Source organism: Cricetulus griseus, chromosome 5 (assembly GCF_003668045.3).
Source record: "Cricetulus griseus strain 17A/GY chromosome 5, alternate assembly CriGri-PICRH-1.0, whole genome shotgun sequence".
NCBI classification, from domain to species: domain Eukaryota; kingdom Metazoa; phylum Chordata; class Mammalia; order Rodentia; family Cricetidae; genus Cricetulus; species Cricetulus griseus.
The window spans coordinates 40,079,745-40,107,537 of NC_048598.1; the positions used below are offsets into that span (position 1 = coordinate 40,079,745).

The 27,793-nt window shown below is 40.1% G+C and overlaps 1 protein-coding gene across 1 annotated transcript; it reads left to right on the plus strand.

Annotated features, from left to right (window-relative positions):
* The first annotated feature begins 434 nt into the window (after positions 1–434).
* Rnf2 (ring finger protein 2) lies at positions 435–27,656 on the plus strand. The gene is made up of 7 exons (XM_027417386.2): positions 435–598; positions 18,359–18,447; positions 20,561–20,721; positions 21,217–21,432; positions 23,789–24,061; positions 25,181–25,352; positions 25,611–27,656. The coding sequence occupies exons 2-7, from the start codon at positions 18,361–18,363 to the stop codon at positions 25,710–25,712; spliced, it is 1,011 nt and encodes a 336-aa protein (XP_027273187.1). The 5' UTR covers positions 435–598; positions 18,359–18,360; the 3' UTR covers positions 25,713–27,656.
* Positions 27,657–27,793: the final 137 nt, after the last annotated feature.

Sequence of the window (27,793 nt, forward strand, 5' to 3'; positions counted from 1 at the left end):
CAAAGTCCGGAAAGTTCTGCAGCTGAAATCGTGAGGATTTCTAGTGCTGGGATGCGTTAAGAGGACGACGAAGTCAAGGGCTCAAGGGGCTAGTCCAAGTCTAAACCTCCGCGGCGGGCGGGAAGGCACAACCTGTGGGCCCAGGCAGGCCCGGAAAGGCTCCAGGATGCAAATGCAGACAGAAAGCAGGCGCCCAACTCAGCTCGCTCGGGCTGGGGGCTGCGCCGGCGCTGGGGGCGCCTGGCGAGGCGTGGCCGCGGGGGGGCGGGGCCAGGGTGTGGGCGTGGCCGGACGGCGCCTGGCGTCGGGCCTGCACGAGGCACGCCCCCTCCCCTACGCCGGGGGCCTCCCGCGCGGTGCACGTCCGCGTCCCGCGCCTCCGCCTCCTCGCTCGCTCCTTCCCGCCCTCCCCGCAGCTCCGGCCGAGCCGGCTTCTCCCCCCCCCCAGTCTCTCATGAATATTGAGCGGCCCCTGTTGTATTTCCCGAGCTCCATTGCGGAAGCCGAGGCTCGCCATATTGTGCGGCGGCGCCGGCGGTTAGTCTTCGAGTCTCGCTCCGGCCGCGGCTAGCGGAGCCCCTGGCTGGGGCAGGAGCCGGTGAGCCGGGCGGGCGGGACGGCGAAGGGTGCCAGGGCGGTAGGCTGCGGCAGGCGGGGGCACGCGGGGCGGGCTGAGGCCCGAGCGGCGGCGGGGCTGGGGGGGGGGGTGTGTGTCCGCGGGCCGCGAGGGGCCGTGAGGCGATGGCGCCGCCGCCCCCGGTCGCTCGCTCGGCCGCTCGCGGCCCGCCCGGGAGGGCTCATTGTTCGCGACCGGTGAGCACCGGGCTGGAGAGGCGTCGGGAGCCCTTCCAGTGGAGCGCATCCGCGCCGCCGCCCTCGCCGCCCCCGGCTGCCGGGGCCTCACGGGCGGCTCCGGAGTGATTCGCGAACTTCCCCCCGGGCTTCCCCGCGGGACCGGGAGGTCCCCGCCGTGGGGGCGGGGCGGGGCGCCGCGCCTGGGGCCGACAGCCCTCCTTCCTTCGGTACCTGGGATCCGGTGGGCTAGGGACCCGCTCCCGGCCCCACATTCCTGGAGAGCCGCCCCCTGCCCCGGAGTATCTGTTGCTGCCTGCGGGAGCCGCGGGCTCAGCCCCAGAGGCGGCGTTGGGGGAGGAGGCGACTCGGTCTGTTTTTCTGGCAGCTTCGCGTTTTTGAACCCGGGACGTTTGTGCCGAAATCCTTGATTTCCCAGTCGACTCCCCAGCCCTGGTCTTAGTTGTTAGGATCATTTCCCTGCTACAGAAGTCGGCTTCGTAGTCGCAGATACGAAGATACTGTTGGTTAAAAAAAAAATAAAAAAAAATCGGTCTTGCAAACTTTGAGGTTTATATTCTGATTATTTTGCCCACTAAAACAAATAACCAGTTCATGTCCCCGAAGCCGAATCCCCTTTGGGTGTCTTTTAAAAGACTGTCGTAAGTTTGTATGCCTTGTAACGTGTTGTGAAAATGTCAGACTTCTTATTCGGTGTGTGAAAAATCTTAGATGTGCACTAAGCATTTTTAGTGTTATGCGGTTCTTTTGAAATAAAGAAGGGGGGTATAATGTCAGCAATTTAAGCTGATTATTTAATTAAAAGCACCAGGAGCCATTTGCATTAAATAATTAGTTTTGGTTGTTCTGAGATGATCAACTGGAGTGCTTAGTGGACTTAGTAGCTAATGTTTTTTTAAAATTTAATTGTTGAATATTTTAATAATTCAGACTGATGTTAGTTAGGTCTTGGGATTTTTTTTTTCTACAGCAACCCATTCAGTATAGTCCAGGCAAGCTGGCTTCATATTCTATATGTAGTTTTAAGGCACACCGCAGCTGGCTTACATTTTGTGTCTTAAATTGAAATTTGATCCTTTGATTTATAAAGAACCTAAATGGCAAGCAATATTACTCCTGGTTGGATATACCTCTTTGCCCTCTGAAGTTTCTGCTTGTCACAATCAACAGGTTTCTCTTATTAAAGTCTTCGAGGGTACACCTGATCCACTATTTAGTAAAATAATTGGAAACCATGTAACATTCTAGTTTCTAGGAGTACCACAGCAAATACGGCTTTTTACTTTTTATAAGTTTTCTTTAGTAATTTCTCTAAATCACTCTTGTGGCAAGAACAATTGACAAACTAATGTGACAAACTTTTGACACACAGCTCTGACCTAGTCTTTAGGAGTGGAAACAGGATGATAAGGAGTTCAAGGTCATCCCTGGCTACATAAGAGACTGCTTCAGACAAACAGCCAAGCAAAAACCAAACCTCTAAAAGATGATGTTATGAATGATAATTGGCTGAGTCCTTCTAGTCTTTGTATTTGAAAAATAATGGTCCTCAAATGTGCTGCACAGAAAGCCTCTAATTGGAACAAGTTATATGACATAGACTGTACGGACATGCAAAATACTGCTTATTTAGTGGGCTTTGTTGTTGTTTGCTTTATTAAGACAGTGCTTAGGGTGAAATTTATAGATATAGACTAAGTCAGCAAACCTGTTTGGAGTTTCATTAATCTGTTACTGATCTTAGGTTTCTGATGTCAGCTGTATACCTGTTAATGCGATTTACTCTTGAGTTGTGTTTATATTATGCAATTTTGGAATAAATGTCTAATAAGTAATATATTACCAGATGTTTCAGGGACAGTTAATTTCTATATATTAGCAAAGAAGTTAATTTCTAAATATTAGCAAAGAAGCATGAGTCCTTCTAACAAGAGAAATGAGTTCACATTAAAATGTACTTACTTTGTTAAGTGGGGTGATGGTGGCATAAGCCTTTAATCCCAGCATTCAGGAAGCAGGGGCAGGCAGATATCCTAGTTCAAGGCCAGCCTGGTCTACAGAGGAGTTGCAGGACAGCCAGGGATACAGAGAAACAAAAAACAAGTGCTTTGTTAAATTATGGAAGTGTTTCTAGTATGACTTTAAAGACTTCATAGTTTTGGAATGACTCATTCTCTGAATTTTGGAGAATAAAAAATGTATCATACTTTGAGGTGGGATCTTATTCAGTAACCTACGCTTTCCCTGGACTCCTGCAAGTCCTGCTGGGAGTATAGGTATGGGACCTCCAAGTATATTATAGGTATATGTCCTAGCACAATACTTTCTGCGTCTTTCAGCAGTACTTCCCACCATGCTAGCTTTACCACTCAGTTATATACCCAGCCCCAGTTTGTAATCTAAAGAGGAAAAATACTTGAGGTTATGGACACTCCACAAACATACAAACCTTCTACTCATGTTTAGTTAAGTGTTACATATCATGAAAGATAAACACCATCAGACATCAGTTGCTTGATTTCTTGCCTTCAGTTGTCTGAAATTTTAGTGGCTTCTGGACCATTAACTTGGATCTGAGTAGGAGTAGTTTGAGTATAAAGGTAGCTTAGCACTCAGTACATTTCCTGAAGGTCTGAAGACCTATAATCTAACCAGGATACATGAGTGCCTAACCTGCTGCCTAGGTCACATGGATTCCAGGATAGCTAAGAATGGGGCCCAGCACATTTGTAGATGACAGCATCTTGTCACAATATTAAAAGGTTGGACACTCACTTGGATGTGGTGACTCATGCCTTAAGAACTTAAGTAGTCTCTTTTGAGTTCCAGGTCAGCCTGGACTACATAGTGAGCCACCCAGTCCCCCAAGGGAAGGTTACACACTCATGGACCTGGATTCTATGGGTCTTTGGTATTTCATATGTGGGTGTGTGAAGGGGGAGTATAGTGTGATTTCACATAGATATTTGAATTTGTAAAGAGACCCGTGGTATTTAATTAGAAACTAACTGTACTTTGTTGAGAGTCAGGAGCTAGCTAGGTAATGAATGCCTGACTGTAGATGCTAAGAAGTTTTGAGTAGAGAGAAACTCCAATAGAATTAGCCATGTTCTCAATCCTTTTGCAAAGCTTTGTAGGTGTTTGGCAGCTGAAGTGGATTAGTATGGATGGGTCTAGTTGTATGTCCTATCAGATGTTGAACTGCTTTGTGCCACTGGAAATCCCAAGAAAGATTCCTGTTGTCTTCATACATTTTGAGAATGAATTGCTTCTATATGTCATATTTAAAAAATTTAAAAGTTAATGTGTATTAAATAGAATAGTGAAAATTACTTTAAAAGTTAACTTCAGATTGAATTGTCTAGTGAAGGCATGCTAATAAAGTAACAGGCAGATTAAAAAAATCTTATGAATTTCTGTCATTTGCTTTCAACAGATTTGTGGCTTATGGATCCTTCAAAGAAGCTTTCTTTTTTTCTATCTTTTAGAATGGAGTTGTGTTTTTATTTTTGAGATTGGGTCTCACTATGTAATCCTGGCTGATCTGGAGTCACAAAGATCCATTTGCCTTTGTCTCCTGAGTGCTGGGAATAAAGGTCTGATCCACCATGCCCTTAGTGGTGAAGTTTTTATGTGAAGAAGTTAGAATTCAAAGTCAGTGTGTGAAATGTAAAAATTATGCTTGGAGCCAGGAGTATAGTTAAGCAGTGGGGATTGTATTTAGTGTGTGTGCAGGACTTGGACTTAGTCCCCAGCATTGAGAAAACGCGCTTGAAAGTGAGTAGTAAGTTCAGGCCTGCATTAGTGCTGTAACGGATTGATAGTTCTATCCTTGAACAATAGACTAAATGGGGACATATCTGGAACAGAATGACAGCAAAAAAACCAAAACAAAACCTCCACATTTAGCAGTCTTATGTCATACTTAGATTGAGAACAGTGGGGGATAGATCAACCTCTACCATGTCAGATATTTTGACTGTGTGCTGTAGTAAAAAGGGGGGAATGAATATGTTTGAACTGTTCTGCATTGTTTAAATTACTTTTTGTTTTTTATTTCAAAGCTGATTCAGTGACTTTTATACTTCATCTTAACAGAAGCAAATGACTAATTTCAAGTTAGCCTTGGCAAAATGGATTTTATAAAATAACCTCAAATTTATTGAAGCAATAGGGTATCTCAGAAGACAGCAGTTAAAAGTACTGGAGAGATGGCTCAACAGTTAAGAGCACTGGCTTCCCTTCCAGAGGAGCCAAGTTGGATTCCCAGACTCACAGGGTGGATTATAACAGGGTGTAGCTCCAGTCCCAGCAGATTTGATGCTCTCTTCTGGCTTCTGCCAGCACTGAGTTATACACATGCATGTAGGGAAAACATCCATATACACATTTAAAAAAAATCACTGTCTAACAGTATACTAAGTCCCAGTAAAGTAAACAAACCAGTAAGAACAACATATTTAATATTAGGAAGTTGGTTAGATGGACATAAAAGCGAAAAGGAAATGCTAATAGTAATTAAACATTATGAGATCTTTTTTTGTTTTTTGTTTTTTTTGATACAAGGTTTATCTGTGTAGCTTTGGAGCCTGTCCTGGTACTTGCTCTGTAGTCCAGGTTGGCCTAGAACTCACAGAGATCCACCTGCCTCTGCCTTCTGAGTGCTAGGATTAAAGGCATGTGCCACTACTGCCTGGCTTCCTTACAAAGTCTGAGAAGAGGGTCCTTGGAGCTGGTACTAGATTTTGTAGAAGTCAGATGTTAGTTTATAGAAAGATGTGTGATGGCTCGTTTTGGAAGTACCAAAAGATGCTGGAGACTAGAGCTAGTTACTGCCACCTCAGCCAGGGACTGACTTAACAGCAGCCTAAAAGAGGCTCATTTTCCTGTTTTCTAATCACCATTTTCTTACTTTGGTAGCAAAACCTAATAAACCCTACTGACAGAAGAATCATGAAATTTGGGTGAACAATTTTACCCTTACCATAGACTGTAGTTTAGGAGAGTGGTTTTAGAATTGAGAGACAGTGAATACGACCTGCACAAACAGTACATGATAAAATATAATAATTTTAATAGGAAATCATGCCCTTATCTTCCCTTTCAAAAAACATTCATCATTTTCTGTTGTGTCAGATCATTTTGCTAGGAATTAGAAATAGAAAAATACATAGAGGACTCTTCTTAAGGATTCAGTTTAAGTGGGCATGACAAATAAACCACTGTACAGATGAGTTATGTGTTTTGGGAGCACAAAGGACATAGCTACCAGCTCTCAGTTTCTCTGCTTAGCTAAGCTTAATGACTAGTATTGTTTTTATCTTATGTTCTGATCAAATCCACCTTTATTTTCTGTGTCTGTCACCTATGGAAGCTGTTTCTGTGAGCAATCACAGTTTTGCCATCTAATTATTAAGTATTTTGTGTCTTATTCATTGAAATTATAAAAACTTTTGTTTCCTTGTACTTTAAGTCTTGTACTGTGTATATAGGTGTTTAGTTAATTTATTTTTTAGTGGATCATGGGAATAAACTTGCAGAGAAGTTTCCTCCTTCCAAGGTGATTCAAAAATAATTTGGATAGTTAGTTTTTCTGGATGTTAGAGTTCACTTTAGTTCATTGAAGCAGTTATAGCACTAGCAAATAATAGAAAAGCAACTTTAGATTTCTGGTTGGCTATATTTCAGAATTGGGAGCAATTTTTAATTGCTCTCCCCAAAGACTCACCTCCCTCCCATCTCCTTTTGAGACAGGGTTTTGCACAGGAATTCATAAAGTGGCTAGTCTGTCCTGCCAGCTAGCCCCAGGGATCCCCCTGTCCCCCAGTGCTCTGATTATTAACACACACCACTGCATCTGACAAACTTCAGATTCTTGGGTTTTATTCTTAAATGTTTTGGGTTTTCTTAAATTTATGCTTTCTTGTGTAAGTACTTGGCTTTATCTGCCTTTACAACTTGGAGCTGCTTCTGCTGAATGAACTTTGTTGTTGCTATTTTGAGAGAGGGTCACACTCAGTACTCCATGTTGGCCTGGAACTTGATGTGTAGCCCAGGCTGGCCTCAAACTCAAGATCCTTGTTATTTTTAGTGATTAAAAAAAAAAAATCCTTCTTGCAGCAAACATGTCAATGACATTATTACCAAGGTAGTCTTATTGGGTATAGTGGTTAAGACAAGGATGAATCATATCTCTGGAAATTATAGTGAGCAAGTAAATCCTTTATGTTATCAGGGTCCTTATACATCCCATTTCTTATTTATTTAATTTTAAGGTTTATTTATTTAATATGTATACAACATTCTGCCTCCATATATGCTTGCACCAGATGGTTGTGAGCCATCATGTGGTTGCTGGGAATTGTACTCAGGACCTCTGGAAGAACAGTCAGTGCTCTTGACCTCCGAGCCATCTCTCTAGCCCCCGTTTCTTATTTACTAAGAGAAGGCAGTAATAGTATTCTTGAAACTCTTAGAATTACATGGGATTTCTAATAAAGTGGTAAGCAGTGTAAATATTACCTGTAACAATTGCCTGTAACCCATGCTGGCTTCAGAACTTTTAAATCGTCCTGACTCAGCCTCCTGAGTGCAGGGATCACAGGCCATATTTGGTTTACTTAGTAACATTATTCCCTAGACTGAGATTATGGTCTTAAAAATATGACTTTTATCTTTGTGAAAAGGTTGTTTTTCCCCTTAGCTTTTTTAATTGAAGTATTTTTTCGGTTACTTTATTGTTGTTGTTATTACTGGTTTTTCCAGATAGGGTTTCTCTATATATTCCAGCTGACCTCAAACTCAGAGGTCTACCTCCCTCTGCCTCAGATTAAAGGCATGCACCACCACGTCTGGCTTAGGTTATTCTATTGTTATAGGTATAACTTTCTGCAAGCTATTCCATCTCTAGAAACATAGAATAGTGAGTATATTTTTTTCTGCCGTGTTAAATTTTTACTTGGTGGATATGGATATCTCCCCATTGGTGTTGCTATTACCTACTCTGTAGGGCTGGGGACTGAAGTCGGGGCTTTGTGATGCTAGGCAAGAACTCTACCAAGTCAGCTTAATGCTCCTTAATGCACATTCCTTTTCCCAGAAGTTACAACTTTGGAATACAACTTTTCAGAAGTTTAGGCTCTTGCTGTGGCATGTGAACTGGATCAATACTTCAGTTTGATTTTGAAGAGAAAAAATCTTTTTGGATTTTGGAGACAGGATTTCCCTGTGTAGACCAGGCTGACTTCTAACTCAGAGATTTGCCTGTCTCTTCTTCCCAAGTGCTGGGATTAAGCCAAGTGCCACCACTGCCTGGCCGAGGTAAAAAGAAAATAAAAAACCTCTTACTGGCAGATGAGAACTAGGAGGTGAAGTACCAGGGTAAGGATTGTGATTTGTCTAAAGAATAGAAATACGAAGTGAAAAGCCAGGCGTTGGTGGCGCACACCTTTAATCCCAGCACTTGGGAGGCAGAGGCAGGTGGATCTCTATGAGTTTGAGACCAGCCTGGTCTACAATAGCTAATTCCAGGACAGCCTCCAAAGTCACAGAGAAACCCTGTCTCGGAAAAAAAAAAAAAAAAGAAATACGAAGTGAATTAAACCTGGGACAAATTAGGCAAAACCTCTCCAAACTGCACAGGAGCAAAAACCAAGGAACTCAGGTGTATAGTCGCACTAAGGGTACCTTACCAATTGAGGTAAACTTAATGACTAACACGTTGCTTTAAGTAGAAATGTAGATAGACATGGGGAAGTACAGGACACTTGTTCTTCAAGGTGAAAAGTATGGAAAGCCTTAGTTATGACTTAAATGTTCTTTGCATACATCTTTTATTTAGCCCAGGTTGGCCTTGGACTTTGTATGTAGCTATGGCTGTTCTTGAACTCTTATCCTCCTTCCCCTAACTCCCCTGCACTTGGATTACAGGTGTGAACCACCACCATGCTTGGCTTCTGGGTGTAGGTTAATGTGTTATTTGCTTCTTTTTGGCTTGCTTTGGAAAGAAAGATGGAAGGTAAAGCTTGTAATAATGGTTAAAGGTATTCAAGCTGAAAGAAGTTGTTAAAGGTAGATCATCTTAGCTTAGGAGAATTAGGCAAATTCTGTTCCTTATCAAATTAAATACTTTTGAGACTACCTAATATAAATTTATAAATTAGGAAACTGGATCTTCAGCTAAAGTGTTTAGCGTTAGTTTACCCGAGAACCGAAGTTGGACTTCTTTCCATTAGCATGGAAAGTTTGTCCTTGCTTCTATTTCAGTAACCAATATTCCTGTTATCATATTGTCTCCACCTTGTGGCAGCAATATTTTACAAAGTTGAATACTGCTTCTGAGGCAAAGGCAGGAGAGGGAGGAGAAGTGGTTTTTATTAATATTTCTCTAATTAGTGAGAGTGAGCCCCCTTTTTGTTTATGCTTATTATACATCTTTGGAGAAATGTCTTTAAATAAGTTATTTGCTGGCTTTTTTTTTAAATAGCTATTCACTCTTGCTTTTAGTTGGAGTTTTTTATTGTATACTAGACATTAATCCTTTACCACATTCTTTCCAGATACTTTCTTAACATTTTGTAGGTTGTCTTTTCATTCTAGATAGTATTTTTGCCTGTGCTTTTGATATCTCATCCCCCCCACACCCCCCAGTATTGCAGAATCCAGTGTCAAGAGTTTTGTGTGTATAGTGAGATTTGGGTCCATCTTCATTTGTCTGCCTGTGGGTACCAGATTTTTCTCAGTATTTGTTGAAAAGAGTCATCTCTCCCCTCCCCATTTGAATAATCTTGACTCCAAGCCTTTGAGCCATTTCTCCAACTGACATCATTTTGAGTAATGTACATTTGTGTCAAATTTTGCACCCAAATTCTTTTTTTCCTTTCTCAATATTACATTCATTATTCTAGGTCTCTTGAGATTCTGTATGAATATTGAGATGGGTTTTTAATGATTCTTTCTAATGTTTTTAGATCTATTTATTATTATATTTATTTATAAATATACATGCCTACATGCAGGTGACCTCTGAGGTCAGAGCTGTCAGATCCCTTGGAATTGGTGGGACAGATGGTTGTGAGCTGCGTTATATATAGTTCTGGGGACTGAGTCATCTGCCTGAGCAGTGAGCACTCTTGACTGGCGAGCCATCTCTCCAGTCCTGAGCTTTGTGTTCACTTATTTATTTATTTATTCATTCATTTATTTTGGGGGGTGCTCGCTGTGATCTTAAAAGATTGCATCAACTTAGTTTGAGTAATATCATTTTCTTGAAAATCTTAACTCTTTTACTCTATAAATACAGGATGTCCTTCCATTTACTCTTTTCTTTCTTTTTAAGTTTTTGAGACAGGGTCTCTCTAGGCAGCCCTGGCTGGCCTGGAACCAGGCTGGTATTGAGTTCACCCGCCTCTCTGCTTCCTGAGTACTGGGATTAAAGGTATGGGCCACCATACCAGGTTCTTCTGGGGTTTTGAAATAGGCTTTAAAGGCTTCTGAGCTCTGGCTAACTTGGAGCTGCTGCTGCTTCTTTTAAAATTTATTTAACCTTTATTTTATGTGCATTGGGGTGAAGATATCAGATCCCCTGGAACTAGATTTACAGACTGTTGTAAGCTGCCTTTTGGGTGCTGGGAATTGAACCTGGGTCCTCTGGAAGAACAGTCAGCTCTGAGCCATCTCTCCAGCCCCCAGATTGGAGCTTCTTATATAGATGAGCTGGTTTTGAACTTTGCAGTATCTCCTCTGTTTCTTGACTATTGTGATTACAGATGTGTGTCACCACACTTGGCTTTGCTTTTTGTCTGTCTGTTGAGACAGGGTTTTTCTGTGTAGCTCTTAGAACTTGCTCTGTAGACTAGGCTGACCTCAAACTCAAATATATCCACCTGTCTATTCCTCCCTAGTTCTGGAATTCAAGGTGTGCACCAGTATGGCCTGGCACTGTTTTTATCTGAGTGATTTTGAAATTATAGATTTTTTTGCTAGTGTCATTTAATTTATTCCCGAGTAACACCATTTAAATTGGAAAATGAAGAAATCGGTCATTGGGTAATTTTTGTACTTTGTGAACATCAGTGTACCTATGCATTAAAATGTTTCTGATGTTCTTATATGATATCTTGTAATGTACCTTTGTGTGTATGTGTTTCACTTTTGTGGTAGAAGACTGCTATTTTTCTAAAGTGCTTAAAACTTAACCCAGGGCCTTATATGTGCTTGGCAAGTGCCCTAAATTATTGCATGTGTGTTTGTGCATGTGTACATACATGGCTGTAATTTGGCTGTCATTTATTCTTAGTGTGTTCAATTTCTGATCAAATGTTTTTATTGGTTCAGTTTTTACAGTTCAGTGGAATCTTCAGTTTTCTTCATATTAGTTGATACCATATGTGAACAGAATTACTTTTTGCTTTGGGTGCCTTTTATTTCTTGTCTCTTTATATTTGTTTTTGTCTGCTTGGTCCTAGAATATCCACTAGTATGTTTAGAATAGAAGTTGTAAAACCCCAGTTCCTGGTTTACTCCTTAGCATTAGCACCTGCACAGTCACAAATTTGGGAGTCCTTTATTTTCTTTCTCATTTCCTATATGGAAAGTATTTTAACCACTATCAGTATTTTTTTAGTTTCCTAGTTCTCTACCCAATTGGTTGTTACTACTAATAGCTCTAATACTACCGTTTTTGTCTCCTTGAATGTTAGTGCATGAGTTTTTTAATTAGGATTCTTGCCTTTTTTAAACTGACCTCTACTTTTGCCAGAGGTTGGTTGGTTTGTTCTGTTTTGTTTTGCCTAAACTGCCCGTCTGACCACATGCTAAGGATCTTCCTTACATGTAGACCCTCTTAAAGTACCCTAGTTTACATTTTCAGCTTTACTACCTGCTACTTTCCCTGCTTCTTTTGACACGTTTCCTTTTCTGTCTTTGCAGTAAGGTTGGCCTCAAACTCACGATTTTCCTGCCTCAGCCTCTCAAGCACTGGGATGGAAGCAGTACACTGTCAAGCTGAGCTTTTGATCAGCTCAGAGTAAATGGCCTGGAATGTCTGTCTCACCTTGCTAAATGCTGCTTGTGCTTATTCTTGTCCTTCTGGCCTTTCTCTCCTCACTTAGTTACTTAGTTACCCTTTCCTCTAGGGAGTCTTGTCTGATTTTTTTTCTCCCTTAATTTGTGTCCTTACGCTATTTATCAAGCTGTATAAAAGCATATATTAGGGTTGTCCTGTCTGTAAGTACGAAGACTGTTGGAGGTTATCGTTTCCTATCACAGTGGCAGCCTCTGGTAAACATTTACTCACTGTTTTTTATTATGGATCTGCTAACCACATGAGATCTGCTAACTACAACTGGGATAACTAGTGCTGACCATTGTAGGACCTTGATAGGTGTATCCAGATACCATAGAGAAAGACTGAATTAGAGCCATGCATCCACCAAGATCTCAAAGGAAGGCTCTAGGAAGGCTTTAGAGGAGATGAGATAGTGATGGCAGTATAGTGGGGTGCTGTATAAAGAATACTACATTATGTATGTAAACATTTTAAGTGAAACTTTCAAAAGTCTTTAAAATATTTGTTTTCCTTGAAACAAATAACTTAGTTTGGAGAGCCTAAAAAATGTTAAAAGGGTCTTACCAGTACTTAGAAAACTTAGGCTGCAGCTGGGTGTTGGTGGTGCAAGCTTTTAATCCCAGCACTTGGGAGGCAGAGGCAGGTGAATCTCTGTGAGTTCGAGGCCAGCCTGGTTGACAGAGCTAGTTCCAGGACAACCTCCAAAGCAATACAGAGAAACCCTGTCTCGAAAAACGGGAAAAAAAAAAGAAAACTTAGGCTGGGTGGTGGAGGTACACACCTTTAATCCTAGCACCTGGGAGACAGAGGCAAGTGGATCTCTGAGTTTGAGGCCAGCTTTTCTACAGTGAGTTCCAGGACAGCAAAGACTATACAGAGAAACCCTGTCTTGGGACAAACAAAACAGCTTAATACTGGATAATAATGATTTGGAAAGTCAACCATCTGAATACTTTTTCTCTGTGTTCCATAATGAGCAAAAGAAATATAATTCAATTAGGAATTAACGGTACTGCTTAAAAATGTATTAGCTAGTACAGTAGTAATGTAGCTGAGTGTTCCAGGTGTTAAGTACAATACACTTTTCAACAGAGAATCGAAGAACTCCTTCTTTGTGCTTTGGGAGTTTGCAGAGATTGGTGTCTGGCTTTTGATATCAGTGCTGAAGGTGGTATATATGAGCTGACAGTCATTACAGGCAGGGTTATGGTAATACGGTTATGGATTGCTTACTTGGAAATTCTTACTCTTCCCTCGTTTGCTTAGTTTTCAGTAAATTTCTGAAAGCCTAACATCTCTATCATACTGTAAGCAAGCATTATTTTAATTAAGGAAGAACTTGTTTGCTCATCTGCATGTTGTAAAATGTAATGGAAGAAGAAAAGATCCAGAGATGGGAGAATGGATTTGAAGTGACCTTTATTTTGCTCCATTCAGGAAGAGGGACTCTAAAACCGTGGAATAAAATGACGAATGTCTTTTTAAAAATAGAGAAGTTCTGTTTTATTTTATAGTGCTTAACAGAGCATATCTAATGAAGGAAAATAGGATAATGTAGAAATGATATTTCCTGGTGTCTATTTCACAGTATGAAGCCCAAAGAAAACTTATCTTATGCTGAATAGTTTTAGGTGCTATTTGTGGAGAATCGGTTATATCATTGGTGTGCTAGTTTTGACAGGTGTGATAGCTGAAAATTAACCTCCAAAATATATACACATTTCAGTCTTTGAAAGGTGTAAATGTTCCTCAGAAAGAGGGCCTTTGCATATGTAATAAAATTAATAATTTTGAAACAGGGAGATTATATTGAATTACCCAGGTGGTCCTAAAATGTCAGCACATGTTATTAGAGTGGGCCACTGAGATTAGAGCAACAAGAGAGAAGGCAGTGTGACCACAGAAACCAAGATTGAAATGATGTGGCCATATACCAAGGACTGTACTTGCCCAAAGTTGAAAGCAGTAGCAGATACTTCCATCATGGCCCCTGCCCACCTGCTGATGGGCTTCATGCAACCCAAGATTGATGTGAATGGGGCCAACACAACATCATAGATTTAAACAGATACAAATTTTAAAACTCAACTCTACAGTTCTCCGGTATGAGTTTTGTAAGTGACAATGTCAAAAAGGTAGACATTCCTGTGAAAAAGAGTAGCCCAACACCTTGGTTTGGAGTGCCATGGGTTATATATAGTTTTGTGGTTCTAGTTTTTCTCTTTATTGAACCTTCCCACCCCACCCCTGTGTAACTGCTGTTGCTTTGTTTTTTGGTTTGTTTTTGTTGTTTTGTTTAAGTGGGAGTGATTTGTAGGTGGTTGGGCTACTTAATTTGCATCAATAGTGTCATTTTGTGCTACAGCATGTGTTTCAAAAGTATGTTGTAGATGTGTGTCACTGTATTATATGGTTAATGCCAGTTAATGTATATACATTTTTGGTTCTGTAAATAGGTTAAGAAGTAACTTAAACTGTGTTTTGTGTACTTATGTGTCATGTTGGTTGTACACCTGTGTGCAGGCCTTGAGAGTTATAGATCAGCTGCACTCTCAGCCCCAACTCTATTTCTTGTTGAGTGTAATGTAACAAGCAGCTGCTGAGTCAGCTTTTGCTTGTACAAACTGAATCCTCCCTGACTTGATGGACTTTGGACCAGAATAAATGCCGTCTTTAAATTGTTTCAGTCAAGTATTTAGTCATAAGAACATAAATGTAAATTCATCACATTAAATGTCCAATATACATTGGCACAGTAAACAGGCTCACTTCTAAAGGGAGGAATGAGATTATCAAGGAAGAATATGCTGAAGCAAGACTGTTCAATAGGGCAACATTAAATCCCTTCGGTCCACATCCAGCATCTGGCCATATATGTAGTATTGTGCTTTGAGCTCTAAAGGCAGTACAGCCTTTTCTTTGGCATCCTACATGATCTAATTCTTGGGCATGGATTTCACTTGAGCTACCTACAGCATTCTTGTGTAGATGTCCTGTGATCCTGGCAACTCCAGGATCCCAGGATTTCATACACTGCCCATTATGTGGCTGCCTGCATGAATCTTCACCCTACCACACATTGATTGCCTGACCTTCTAGGCCTTCCTTTGAGATCTTGGTGGAAATTTTCATGACCCTGTAGTGGCTGTATTCTGCATGCCTACAAAGGCACCAGGTGTGAGGTATCAGGTGTGTCACCAGCTTTATCTGTTTTTGTTGCCTTAGATAAGTGGTTTTCAACCTTATTAATGCTGTTGCCCTTTAATATAGTTGTTCATGTTGTAGTTGACTCCCAACCATAAGATTACATTTGTTGCTACTTCATAACTGTAATCTTGCTATGGTTATGAATCGCAATATACATATCTGTGTTTTCTGGTGGTCTTAGGAGATCCCTGTGAAAGGGTCGCTTGACCCCCAAAGGGTTTGTTACTTACCCACAGGTTGAGAACCACTGCCTTAGACCGTGGTTACAAGTAGACTCTGAGTACTAAGGTTTCTGAACCATGAAAAAGAATTCTGTTGTTCTTGTTGGAGTATGGCACTACAGAGCCTTCCCACCAGAAGAATCTTTCGAAAGTTATAATTCTATATCCTGGAACCTGCACCGGTAGGCTTTGGTCAGTTCCTGAGGGGTTCTACTATCCCAGTGGAGTGTGCTTGGTGACTTTTTAATGATAAAATCTTACCCCTCCCCATTTCTGCCCCTGCAGGTCTTGCTTTGCAGAGCAGTCTGACTTTGAATTTGCTGCCCCCCCTTTTTTTTTGCAAAAGAATCCCACTGTTGTTCTGGCTGGCTTAGAACTTGATGTGTAGACCAGGCTGGAGAGATCCATCTGCCTCTGACTCCCCAGTGCTGGGATTAAAGGCATGCACTTGTAATCCTGTTTTCGTTCTCTTTTTCTTTTTTGGGGGGGTTGGGAGGTGGGATCCAAACAGGCTTTCTCTGTATAGCCCTGACTGTCCTGGAACTCACTGTGTAGACCAGGCCTGCCTTGAACTCGGAGATCTGCCTGCCTTTGTTTCCCAAGCCCTGGGATTAAAGGCGTGTGCCACCACCAGCAGCATAATCTTTTTAATAGTTTTAAATCTGTTTATTCTGTGTTTGCATGTTCATATGTACACTTCTGCCACTGTGGCATGTGTGGTAATCAGAGGACACATCTTCTCTTTCTGCTCTGTGTCCCAGGGATTGAAGTAGATTGTCAGGTTTAGTGGTTATCTACTGAATCATTTCCCTGGCCCTGAATTTCAGTCTTTCTTCAGTATGCTGGGGTTCCAGGTGAAAGCTAGCCTGGCTCATGTATACCTTTTCTTGTCCACACCTTTCATTCACTCATTTCCAGGGCTGGCTTCATGCTTTGCACATTTTTTTGTTCTACCTTTGGCTTCTGTCATTGTAAACTCAGCTAGAAAGTGCCCATTGGTAACACATGCTGAATGCTGTTGTGTCTTGAAAAATTTCCTGCCAACTTAGTTTGTCACTGTTAAATGTAGCCTTTAACAGTGGTGGGCACACCTTTGATCCCATCTCTTGGGAGGCAGAGGCAGAGGCAGAGGCAGAGTTCCTGGCCAGCCTGGTCAACAGAGTGTACCAGGACAGACCAACTCCCTCTGTAGATCAGAGGGAGTTCCAGGACAGTCAGGGCTACACAGAGAAACCCTGTCTTGAAAAAAACAGTAAATAAAGTTTATCAGAGATGTTATGGACAACATCCTTGTGAGAATGTAACATGAGTGCTCTCCAACTGAAACTTGATGAGCTTCACCTTTGGTGTGGTGAGTTCCTACAGGGTAAATCTGCTTCTATTGCTGTAAATGTTTCCTAACTAGTTTCTCTAAACTTTTCCAGAATTCTCCCCAAAACCAGTTCCAGGGTGTTAACTAATCCTTTGACCAGATTTTCTCACTGCTATGACATTGTTTCCTTGGTATCAACTTTCTGTATTAGTTGAGTGTCACTGTGGCCTAAATATCTGTGAAAGTGAAGCAGGAAGGATTTACTTTGGCTCATGGTTGCAGAAGTGTATGTGTCAGTGTGTTACAGACATGGCAGAATAAAAGCCGTGCACATCATGGCAGTTATGAACCAGAGACACTCTTTTCTTTAAGCCTTAGTTCCTGTTCTTTGTTCCTTGGAGAGCTTCCATAATGCAGCCATTGGTCTTCTCAATAGTGTCCTGTGAATTATAGATTTCCTTTGCTTCATTCACATCCCTTTCTGTCAACCCCTTTCTTCTGCTTGCTTGGTCAGATATTTTATCTTCTAGTGCCATGGGTTATATAGTTTTGTGGCTTTAGTTTTTCTCATCATTGAACTTGTCATGTTTGTATGTTAGTCTCCTCAGCTTGATGAGCATGTTTATGACCAGTGTTTTTTAATTCTCTGGTACATAAATCATGTGTCAGTTAAGCAGAGCCATTTGATTTATCTTCCTTTGGGGTGGGGAGTGTTTCCCTGTTTAGTTTCTTGATTTCTGTGCATCACATTAAGTTGTTGCCTTTTTCAGTCTGGCCCTTCTGCAAGAGAAGATCGGAGCCTCTCTAGTCTTTTGTTCTAGGCTAGCCTGCTTTGTTTGTCCTGAACAGCTGGAGGGGTATTCCAGATCCCTCCATTTCTGAAGACAGGCAAGACTAGAGTTGTTTCCCAGATCTGTTAGACCACTGCCTCCTGCCTCAGAGGGAAGCTAAGGAGCTAAGCTTTTTTGCACCCACTATTTTATGTTGAGACAGGGAAGCAGGAATGTGTGTTTCCGTTTGGGTTTCACTGAGCCTTCCTGGGTCATGTTAGAATTTTAGAGATAGGCTAGACAGAAGCTGATTCTTTGGGTAGACCCCAGAAAAGCTGGATTATTAGTGACATGCACAGTGTACTACTTTTCCCTTCCAGAGAGAAGTTGGAAGCTAGAGGTTTCTCTCCTGATAGTGGTCCTACATAGGGAATAGGGATTATGACAAGAAGTCGTCTAGAATTTTCATACTGCCTTCCATATGACTGTTTTATTTTGCCCTGACCAGTGATTCTATAGAGCCTCCTGTGTAGCTTCTGGATTTCCCTCAAAGGGCATCTGTCTGATGTACTCACCTCAATATATTTTCTATTTTAAACTTTCCCAATGGCGGATTTAGCTGAAACAAACTGATACTGGGCAGATTGAAAGGGGAGAGAGAGGGAAGTGGGGAGACATATATAGTTTAGTAGAGTAGTGAATGGTTTTTTAGGGGGAAGGGAATGAGCAGGAGAACACACAGAATCTGTTCTTCTAGGATACAGATGTAATGTTTGGTTTTCATTCTTTTTTCTTCACAGAGGTTCGCCTGCCTCTGCCTCTAGAGTACTGGGACTAAAGGTGTACTGAGCTATTACACTTTCTAAACTGTAAAGTGTTTCCACCAGTTAGGGGAATACATGTATATTAGGATCAAAGCATCTCCCTTTCAAATACTAAATCTTTTTGTCTCCTTTTTTATTTCTAGCGATGTCTCAGGCTGTGCAGACAAATGGAACTCAACCATTAAGCAAAACATGGGAACTCAGTTTGTACGAACTACAACGAACACCTCAGGTAATCTAAGACTGCTGTAAAGTACGCACATGGACTGCACAGGCAGAGGTGCTAACTGGAGTCTGGGGGAAAATGTACAATTGTAGGGATTAGTTTGCTTTACCCAAGGCTGGAGTCTGGAGTCTGTTAGGTATACTCTAAAGAGGGGGAGGAAAACAGACTTGATTACTAGCTAGGTTATAATTGTGCTCTCTGATGGTTTCTTCACATACAGAGCTGTTTATAATCCCTAAATCAAAAGTATAAAGTTAGAGAGGATTTTGAGCATTTCTAACGTAAGTGCCATCTTAACCTGATTATTATACAGTTTTTATCTGTGTCAAAAATAGGAATACATTTAAAATATAATACAGAGAAAAGTATATTTATTTGAAAAATATAGAAAGTTATTTATAGAGGTTGATACTTAATCTACTAATTTAGTGGTGGTTTTATAAATACAAACATTTTACTTGAGACATTTGTGAAGTAATATCTCTAATTTCTATGCCCTTCACTGTGGGTTAATTGACTCAGCCATGTTAAATAAGGAACAGGTAAGATAGCTAGTGAACAGGAGTGCTGGAAACCTGCTTTTGCTTGTAGTGCTTTTCTTAGTCTGTAGGAGCCAGTACGTTAGAGTTTGGTAATCTTGGTTCTCAAGGCTAGCCGTGGGAACAATGAGTGGCAGTGGTGGTAGGATTCCAGCAAGCTGGAACTCTTATTTATTTATTTATTTATTTATTTATTTATTTATTTATTTATTTATGGGTTTTCGAGACAGGGTTTCTCTGTAGCTTTGGAGGCTGTCCTGGAACTAGCTCTTGTAAACCAGGCTGGTCTCGAACTCACAGATCTGCCTGCCTCTGCCTCTCGAGTGCTGGGATTTAAAGTGTGAAACACCACAACCCGGCTGTAAATCTTTTTTCTTTTTCTTTTGGTTTTTCGAGACAGGGTTTCTCTGTGTAGCTTTGGAGCCTGTCCTGGAACTTGGCAAGCTGAAATTCTGCTTTGGAATTCAAATAGATTTTGGCAGAGAAATATTGTTAGTGACAGTTTGATAATACATCTTGTATTTCTCACTTGTTACAGCTTAAAGTACCTGTTAGCCTGAGAACTTGACTTTTTTTTTTTTTGAGACTGGGTTTCATTATAGAGCCAGGACTAGTCTTAAACTCATAATTCTCCTGCCTTAGTTACTCAAATTATAGGTAGGTGTGTCTCCATATTTTCGTGACAACTTTTTATAAACCCCTCATAGAATTAGACTTTTGGAAGGTCAAAGGTGATTTTAAATGATATGTTTTAAACTTCTAAAACTTAGATTCTTTCATTGGGCTTAAGTTTTTGAGAGTCTTGTGTATTCCACGATGGCCTCAAAGTCACTTTGTAGCTGAGGATGACCTTGAACCTTCTGACCATCCCTGTTTCTGCCTCCTAAATGCTTAATTACAGATGTGGTCTGCTGTTTCATTTCTGTTGCTGGTACAAAATACCCTGATCAAAAGCAATTTATGGGAGGAAAAGGCATGTGATTCCAGTTTGCAGTCCTTAGTAGTTTTGATCATAATAATTAGCTGATTGACCTATACTGGTTTTCTTACTTGTAAGATGTAGAGGGTAGGTCTAACCAAACCCTAAGAATTCTTCCATCTTCAAAATTTAAAGCATTTTTATAAGTTAAATAGCTCATGCTGTGCCTCAAAATGTTTTATAATTCTAGGTTGGGGATGTAACTCAATTGATAAAAGTGCTTCTCTAGCACGACGAAGCCCTGGTTTCTTCACTCCCTGGCATCACATAAATCAGTCACTCAGTCAGTCTGCCCTCAGTGATCTTTTTAGAAACTGAGTCAGTCAGGTTTCTCCCTCCCCCTCCATCCCCCCACCACACCACCCCCATCTGTCTCTCTCATTCACATACCCCCTTTGGCATTAAGGGCATTTAAATAATGCAGAGGTGGTAGGGTTCAAGAGTCTGGAGGAATATTTTAGCTAAGACGAAATTGGCTATGAGTTGGCCATGGCGGTGACTTGGGTGATGGTACATAGATGTTCATTTTTATGATTTTCAGTAATTGTGTATGTTTGAATTTATCAATAATAAAAAAGATTAAGTAATCACTTTTTTCCAGGAGGCAATAACAGATGGCTTGGAAATTGTGGTTTCACCTAGAAGTCTACACAGTGAATTAATGTGCCCAATTTGCTTGGATATGTTGAAGAACACCATGACTACAAAGGAGTGTTTACATCGGTTCTGTGCAGATTGCATTATCACAGCCCTTAGAAGTGGGTATGTTGGAATGAGTCATTCCTGGATCTTAGGTTGCAACACAGCAGCACTTTCTGGAGTTTGGGAAATATGTAGTCTAGAAGCATGTGGGAATTGGACCGTTTCCTAAAAAATGTAGAGTCTGGGTTTTAATTAGTGGAGGTTGGTGTGTGTTTGTTATCTTTTTTTGTTTTAAGATAGGGTTTTTCTTACATTGTACTCAGGTTAGTCTGGAACTTGGCTTGTGGTTCAAGCTTGCTTTGGGTTCTTAGACAGTTTTCTGCTTCAGTCTCCCAAGTGCTGAGATCATAATACCCTGTTCTCAGGCCCGTCCCCACAAGTGTATCAGTTAAGGTTTTTGAGATCCTGGTTAACTTGTTTATTTAATTTCCAAGGAAAGTTTTGGTTAACTGTTTCACATTTTTGTGATAGTAACGATAACCTTAGGAATTGGATGCTTTTGTTTTAAGCCCAGCAGTTATATTTTTGTTTTCTTTCTTCTCTTTTTTTACTTAGCAACAAAGAATGCCCTACCTGTCGGAAAAAATTAGTTTCCAAAAGATCACTGAGGCCGGACCCAAACTTTGATGCACTCATCAGCAAAATCTACCCAAGTCGTGATGAGTATGAAGCTCATCAAGAGAGAGTGCTAGCCAGGATCAACAAGCACAACAACCAGCAGGCACTCAGCCATAGCATTGAGGAAGGGCTGAAGATACAGGCCATGAACAGGTACTCGGGAAGGAGGAGGAGAGGCAGGCCACGCCACATACTTACACGCTACTGACTTTATCTGTGTTGTAAGGTGAAAATGCAGTGATAAATAGTTGTTCTGTATAGCTGTCTTTTCTTAAAGGTATGATACATAGTTGTAAGGTATTACATTTAAAATACTAGAATCTTAGGCTTGTGAGATCCACTGAACCCACAGTGGAAGAAGAGAAACAACTTCCAAAAGTTGTTCTTTCACTTGTACATGTAAGCGTAACATACACACCCACACACTGATAATAGTAAGTATGAAATACAATTTCTTGTACATCTTCTGTATAGAGTAAATACGTTGAGAGGATTGTAATAATAAATCTTTCCACCAAGCCACCTGAGCCCCGCCACCATGTGGGCACCCAAAATAACACACAGAAATTAATATTAGGTACAATGCTGCTGGCCAATGAGTAGGATTTATCTGCTAGCTCAGTCTTAATTATCAACCATAACTACTAATCTATATATTTTATAAGAACTTATCTTATTGAGGGCACTGGCCATACACGCCCTTTCTTGCCAGCGACTAGAGAAGAGAGGAGGAAGAGAGTGATTTCCTGCTTGTCCCTGCTTATATTCTGAGTCAGCTTGCTATGTCACTTCCTGCCTGCATTATAAGACTTCTCTTTATGTTTCCCAGAATCCTCAACTCCTAGTCCCGCCTAGTCCTATTGCTTCCTTATTGGCCAATAGTACTTTATTCAACAAGCAATAAGATAAACATACACAGAAGGACCTCCCCCATTAGAGGATTGTCTGTATTTATCTTTGGTTTGAGTCCCTTTTAGTGAGCTGTTCATTCTTACTACCCTGTTATGATGTCCTTGTGGAAATTATTAGTGACTTTTGTATTAATTATGCAATATGATGGTTGATTGAGTTGAAGACTTTATTGTACCAGGTAGTTTTCTTACCTGGATTTCAGGTGAGTCTGCATGTTCTTATTGTTAGCCATTACTTCAAATTTAGTTTATTAAGTTTTCATTTCTCTAATTCTTACAAGTGGAGCGTTGCCACCATCATTTTTTGTTCAATTTTCAGTGCAATAGCTTGTCTATAGATGACTTCATCTGATTTCAGGCTTTAATTACCATCCATACATACTTAGAGTGGACTGTTGAATTTTAGACTGAATGCATTTCCTCTTCAGTAACTAAAGGTTGTTCTTGGTTTACCTGGAACTTGCTATGTAGACCAGGCTGGTCTTGAACTCACAGAGATTAGCCTGCTTCTGCCCTCTGAGTATTGGGATTAAAAGTATACCCAGCCATGTCTTGTTTCCTCTAAGATCCAAAAGGTATTTCAGAATTAGCATATTCAGTGTGAAGACTTTTATATCACCACTGTGCTTTTTCCTGTTATATTTCTCTGATTTTATTTACCAGTTTATTCAGTTTTCAGAGACAATCATCTTTTTCCAAATAGGAGATGTTAGTAAAAGGTTCATTGGTTAATGACTGTCACAGGGCTGAACTGCAGAGTGGCTTCAGGTATCATCCCAGATCAAGTAATTAGAGCCTCCACATAACTGTGTTTAGGTTCTGAATGATTTGGAAGTACAGTGGTCAAAAATCCCTCTGTTGTAAAGGTTAAAAGCTGAGTTCTATTCTGTGAACTACAGCCATATTTCTGAAAGGAAATATGTGCTAAATATTGAATTACTTATTTTTAGAGCACAGCACAAGTACAAGTTGGACAGATTTAATAGTATTTACCTTAGTCTCATGAGGAGCACAGTTTTCCTTGATTTAAAAAAACAAAACAAAACAAAAAACTTTTATAGATAATCTTGCAGAGTGCTGGGGTATGCACACTGTGCCCAGCTATTTTAATCTTTGTGTGTTCATGGTGAGCTTTCTAGATCTTTGAGGGGCATGTGGAAAACAATGACAATATTTTTCACTCAATTCACTAGTCAGATTTTCTCCCTTGTACTTTTTTTTTTCTATTTTAGAATTCAAAAGTTCAGGGCTGGAGAGATGGCTCTTCCAGAGGACCTGGGTTCAATTCCCAGGGCCCACATGGCAAATCACAACTGTCTGTAACTACAGTCCCAGGGAATCCAATACCATCTTCTGGCCTCAGCAGGCAATACACACACACACACACACACACACACACACACACACACACACACACACCCACCCACCACCCACCCCTGGTGTACAGATACATGTAGGCCAAACATCCATATACATAAAATAAAAATAAAGGTTAAAAAACAGACAGACAAAATTCTAAAGTTCAGTATAAAATTTGGCTTTAGTTTGATGCTTTAAGGACCCAAATGTATATCCTCTTCCTTTTTCCTCTTTATTAGATTACAGCGAGGCAAGAAGCAACAGATTGAAAATGGCAGTGGAGCAGAAGATAATGGTGACAGTTCACACTGTAGTAATGCATCCACACACAGCAATCAGGAAGCAGGACCTAGCAACAAACGAACCAAAACATCAGATGACTCTGGGCTTGAACTTGATAATAACAATGCAACAGTGGCAATTGATCCAGTAATGGATGGTGCTAGTGAAATTGAGTTAGTATTCAGGCCCCATCCAACACTTATGGAAAAGGATGACAGTGCACAAACAAGGTAAGTGTGTGAATTAGTTTCAGATTACCTGGTTTCAGGATGTTTAATTTGGAGTTTAATTAGAAAGTTTGTATTTGAAATAAAATCAGCATTTGCCATCCTAGTTTTAGGGTTCAGTTTGAATGTACTGCTGCTTAGATTGCTTGTTTGCTTCCCCTCTTTCCCCTCATCTCTCCTCCTCTCCCTCCCCCCTTCTTTTCTTGTTTTCTTTGCATTCTTCCCAAGATAAGAAGCACTTCACAAAGGATCAATCCTCACAGGTGATGAAGAAAAAGGCAATCCAGAATAGGCCTGATGAGCTTCCATAGCACTCATGTAGTACTTGCCAGCAAGTGCAAATCAATAGTAAATGTTTGTTGAATGAGTAATTGAATAGTATATCATGCTTCTAAAAGTCTCAAAATTGGCCCATGGGTGGTGATGCACACCTTTAAACCCAACACTCAGGAGGCAGAAACGTGTATCTCCAGGACTACACAGAAATCCTGTCTTGAGAGCCTCCCTTCCCCCCACAAAAAAGAGAAGAAAAAAATTATCCCCAGACCAGCACTTCTGTGTTCTGCTTCAGCCTTCAAAACCAGAAATGTTAATTCTCAAGACAATTTGCTCTTAATTCTTAGTGTTCCTCTTGCTTTGGTCAACAGATTCTAGTAATTGGGATTGAAAGGTGTGCTGTTTTTTGTTTTTTTAAAATTTGGTACACTGTATATTTGCTTGATCTTTGTTGCTTTGTATCATGTATTATAGAAAGTAAGGGTGGTGAGCCTTCATGGCCTGTCTTTATTTCAAAAAAATATTTTATCTATCTAATATACAGGTTTCTGCCTGTGTGTACACCTGCATGCCAGAAGAGGGCATCAGATCCTATTACAGATGGTTGTGAGCCACAATGTGGTTGCTGGGAATTGAACTCAGGATCTCTGGACAAGCAGCCTGTGCTCTTTTAACTGCTAAGCCATCTCTCCAGCCCTCTGTCTTTGCTTTTTGTAGAGCAGTAAATTTCTCTTAATTTTCAATAATTGGGACATAACGTGTTTTACATAGCTTTATAGCTCCATAATTTAGGAATGTCTTTAATATGCTCTAGAGATTAAATGTTTGGTGCTTTTTTTCTTTTAGATACATAAAGACTTCAGGTAATGCCACTGTTGATCATTTATCCAAGTATCTGGCTGTGAGGTTAGCTTTAGAAGAACTTCGAAGCAAAGGAGAATCAAACCAGATGAACCTCGATACAGCCAGTGAGAAGCAGTATACCATTTACATAGCTACAGCCAGTGGCCAGTTCACTGTGAGTATTCACATCAATGGACTGTTGAAAGTGTGAGCTCGCTGTGAGTGGCAAGTAGTACTGTGGGGTCTGTTAAGAAAGAGTAAGAACCCTGAGACCTTGAGAGAAAAAGTAGCAGATGAATGACTTTGTGATGCCCTTTGCTCTGTTGTGGGCGAGATTCTGTGGTGTTTGTTGTTAGTTTGTCTGTCTGTCAGTTTAGTTTCACTGTTACTGAGCACCATGCATTTTCATCATCTGCCTTTCTCTTTGTTTTAGGTATTAAATGGCTCCTTTTCTTTGGAATTGGTCAGTGAGAAATACTGGAAAGTGAACAAACCCATGGAACTTTATTATGCACCCACCAAGGAGCACAAATAAGCTTTTCAAAATCAGTTCTGAGACTGAACTTTTTATAGCCTATTTCTTTAATATTAAAGATGCACCATCATTACTTTCACGGACAGATCTGGGATATGTTCAGTTTTCTTTCTGAGCCAGACTTGTTTACACTATGAGACTTGTTTCCCCTTATTTAAGACTCTAGTAATCCAGTAACCCCCGGTCCCTTAATAGTATAAATAAGTTATATGCCACAGAAAGTGTGGTTCCTTTGGGGAGGACACTTTGACCTAGGAATTTTTTGTAGTTCTCTCTTTTTTTTTTTCCCCCTTCATTTTTGATTTTTTGAGATAGACTCTCATTATATAGCCCTGGCTAGCCTGGAACTTTCTGAACTTGTCCAGGGTGGCCTTGAATATGGAGTAATACTCCTTCCTAAGTACTGGGATTGTAGTCATGCATTATCACACCTGGTTTTAAGATTGAGTTGGCCATCAGCCATCTTTCACCCTTCAAAAGTTTTGTAGCCTAAAGAATGTTAGACAAGATGTATTCTGACTTTTTTCCCTTGGAGTCTTGTATATTTATAGTTTTCTATATAAACTGTAGTATCTTCATGAAGACCGAGGCTCACATTTACTGTGCTTAAACAATTCTCATAGGATTATTATTTTCATGGTATTTTCTTACACAATATCTCATTTCAAAAGAGGTTCTTTATGAACTTGGTGTCCATTGTCATGCATTGTTTTTGGTTTTCACTGTTTTCCCTATAAGCTTAGAATTTCTGGTCATGGGAAAAGAATCAGAGTTCTTTGAGAACATGGTTCCTGTATAGATTTCATTGAAGAACAAAAAGCTTAAATTGGTGATAAAATGTATTCCTCAGTTGCACATTTAAGAGTTTTTTTCCCTCTGTATTTGTTTTACTGTTCCGTTCCTTTATTATATGTGTTTGATGCTTTTCCCTATTAAAATACCAGAGATATGGAGATATTTTGCACTTTAGCATTGATGAAAAGTACAAGATATGTTCAAAGCATCCCCTAATTCTTTTTTTATTAATTCAAGAAGAACATGACACATAGAACTAAAAATGGAAAAGAAAGGCTGCTTTCGTTTGAAGAGTTCTTTTTTTATTTTGAGTTGCCATGTATTTATAAATTTAGTGCTCTGCTAATTACAGAAGCAGTTAATGGAACATGAACATTGCTTTGATAATAGTAAGACAGGTCTGCAGAAGAGTCAGCTGATTGGTAGTCATTCATATATTCTTAGTTTTGTATTGAGACAGTGTTGATAGTTTGGGAGCCACAAAGCTTTATGCTGACCACTCAAAAATAATATTGACTTATGTCTTGTTTTTCATTTCTGTCCTGATTCTACATGTGTCTCCAGTTTTATATTCTCACAGTATTTACAAAGACATGTTTGCATTGAGAAATTTAACCCAAAGGGTTTTGATAGGAGGAAGTAGACCTCCAAGTACCATTGTAACTAAAGTCTTGTCTAGTCATTATAAATACTTATCTGTCAGTTTTGACAGATTGGGGCCAGCTTGATATTTTAACTTGAGCCAAGTATGAAAACTTAAAGGCTTACTCAATTTTTTACCACTTTATTGAAAATATTTGAAATCTGTTTTTACAATTTTTTTGGTAATCTGTGCCATAAGATTTGAAAACCACCAAAATTATAAGAACTTTTATATCCAGTTCCTTTTGGGGGGTAATGTTAAGTTGTATAGATTATTAATGCATGTTTGCTGAATATAACCCTTGTTTTGTGATGTAATTGCTTAGATTTTGTTGATAACATTAGATTAGTGGTTGTATTAAATAACTAAATTCTCATTGTGGTTATTAATTGAAATTTTATCTTTAAGCAGAAAATTATTTGTGAATATGAGTTTGTGCTTAGAGAATGTATGTGTTTTTATCTGTCTGTATGGGAGCACATAAACTGTTTGCATCATTTAGTGAAGTTATTACATGTTGTACTCCTTTGCCAAATACATAGGTAATTAGTAAAACATTGAATGCATTGTGTGTGTGTGTGTGTGTGTGTGTGTGTGTGTATGCTCTTGCGCGTGTGTGTGTGCATGCTTGCATGGGGAATGG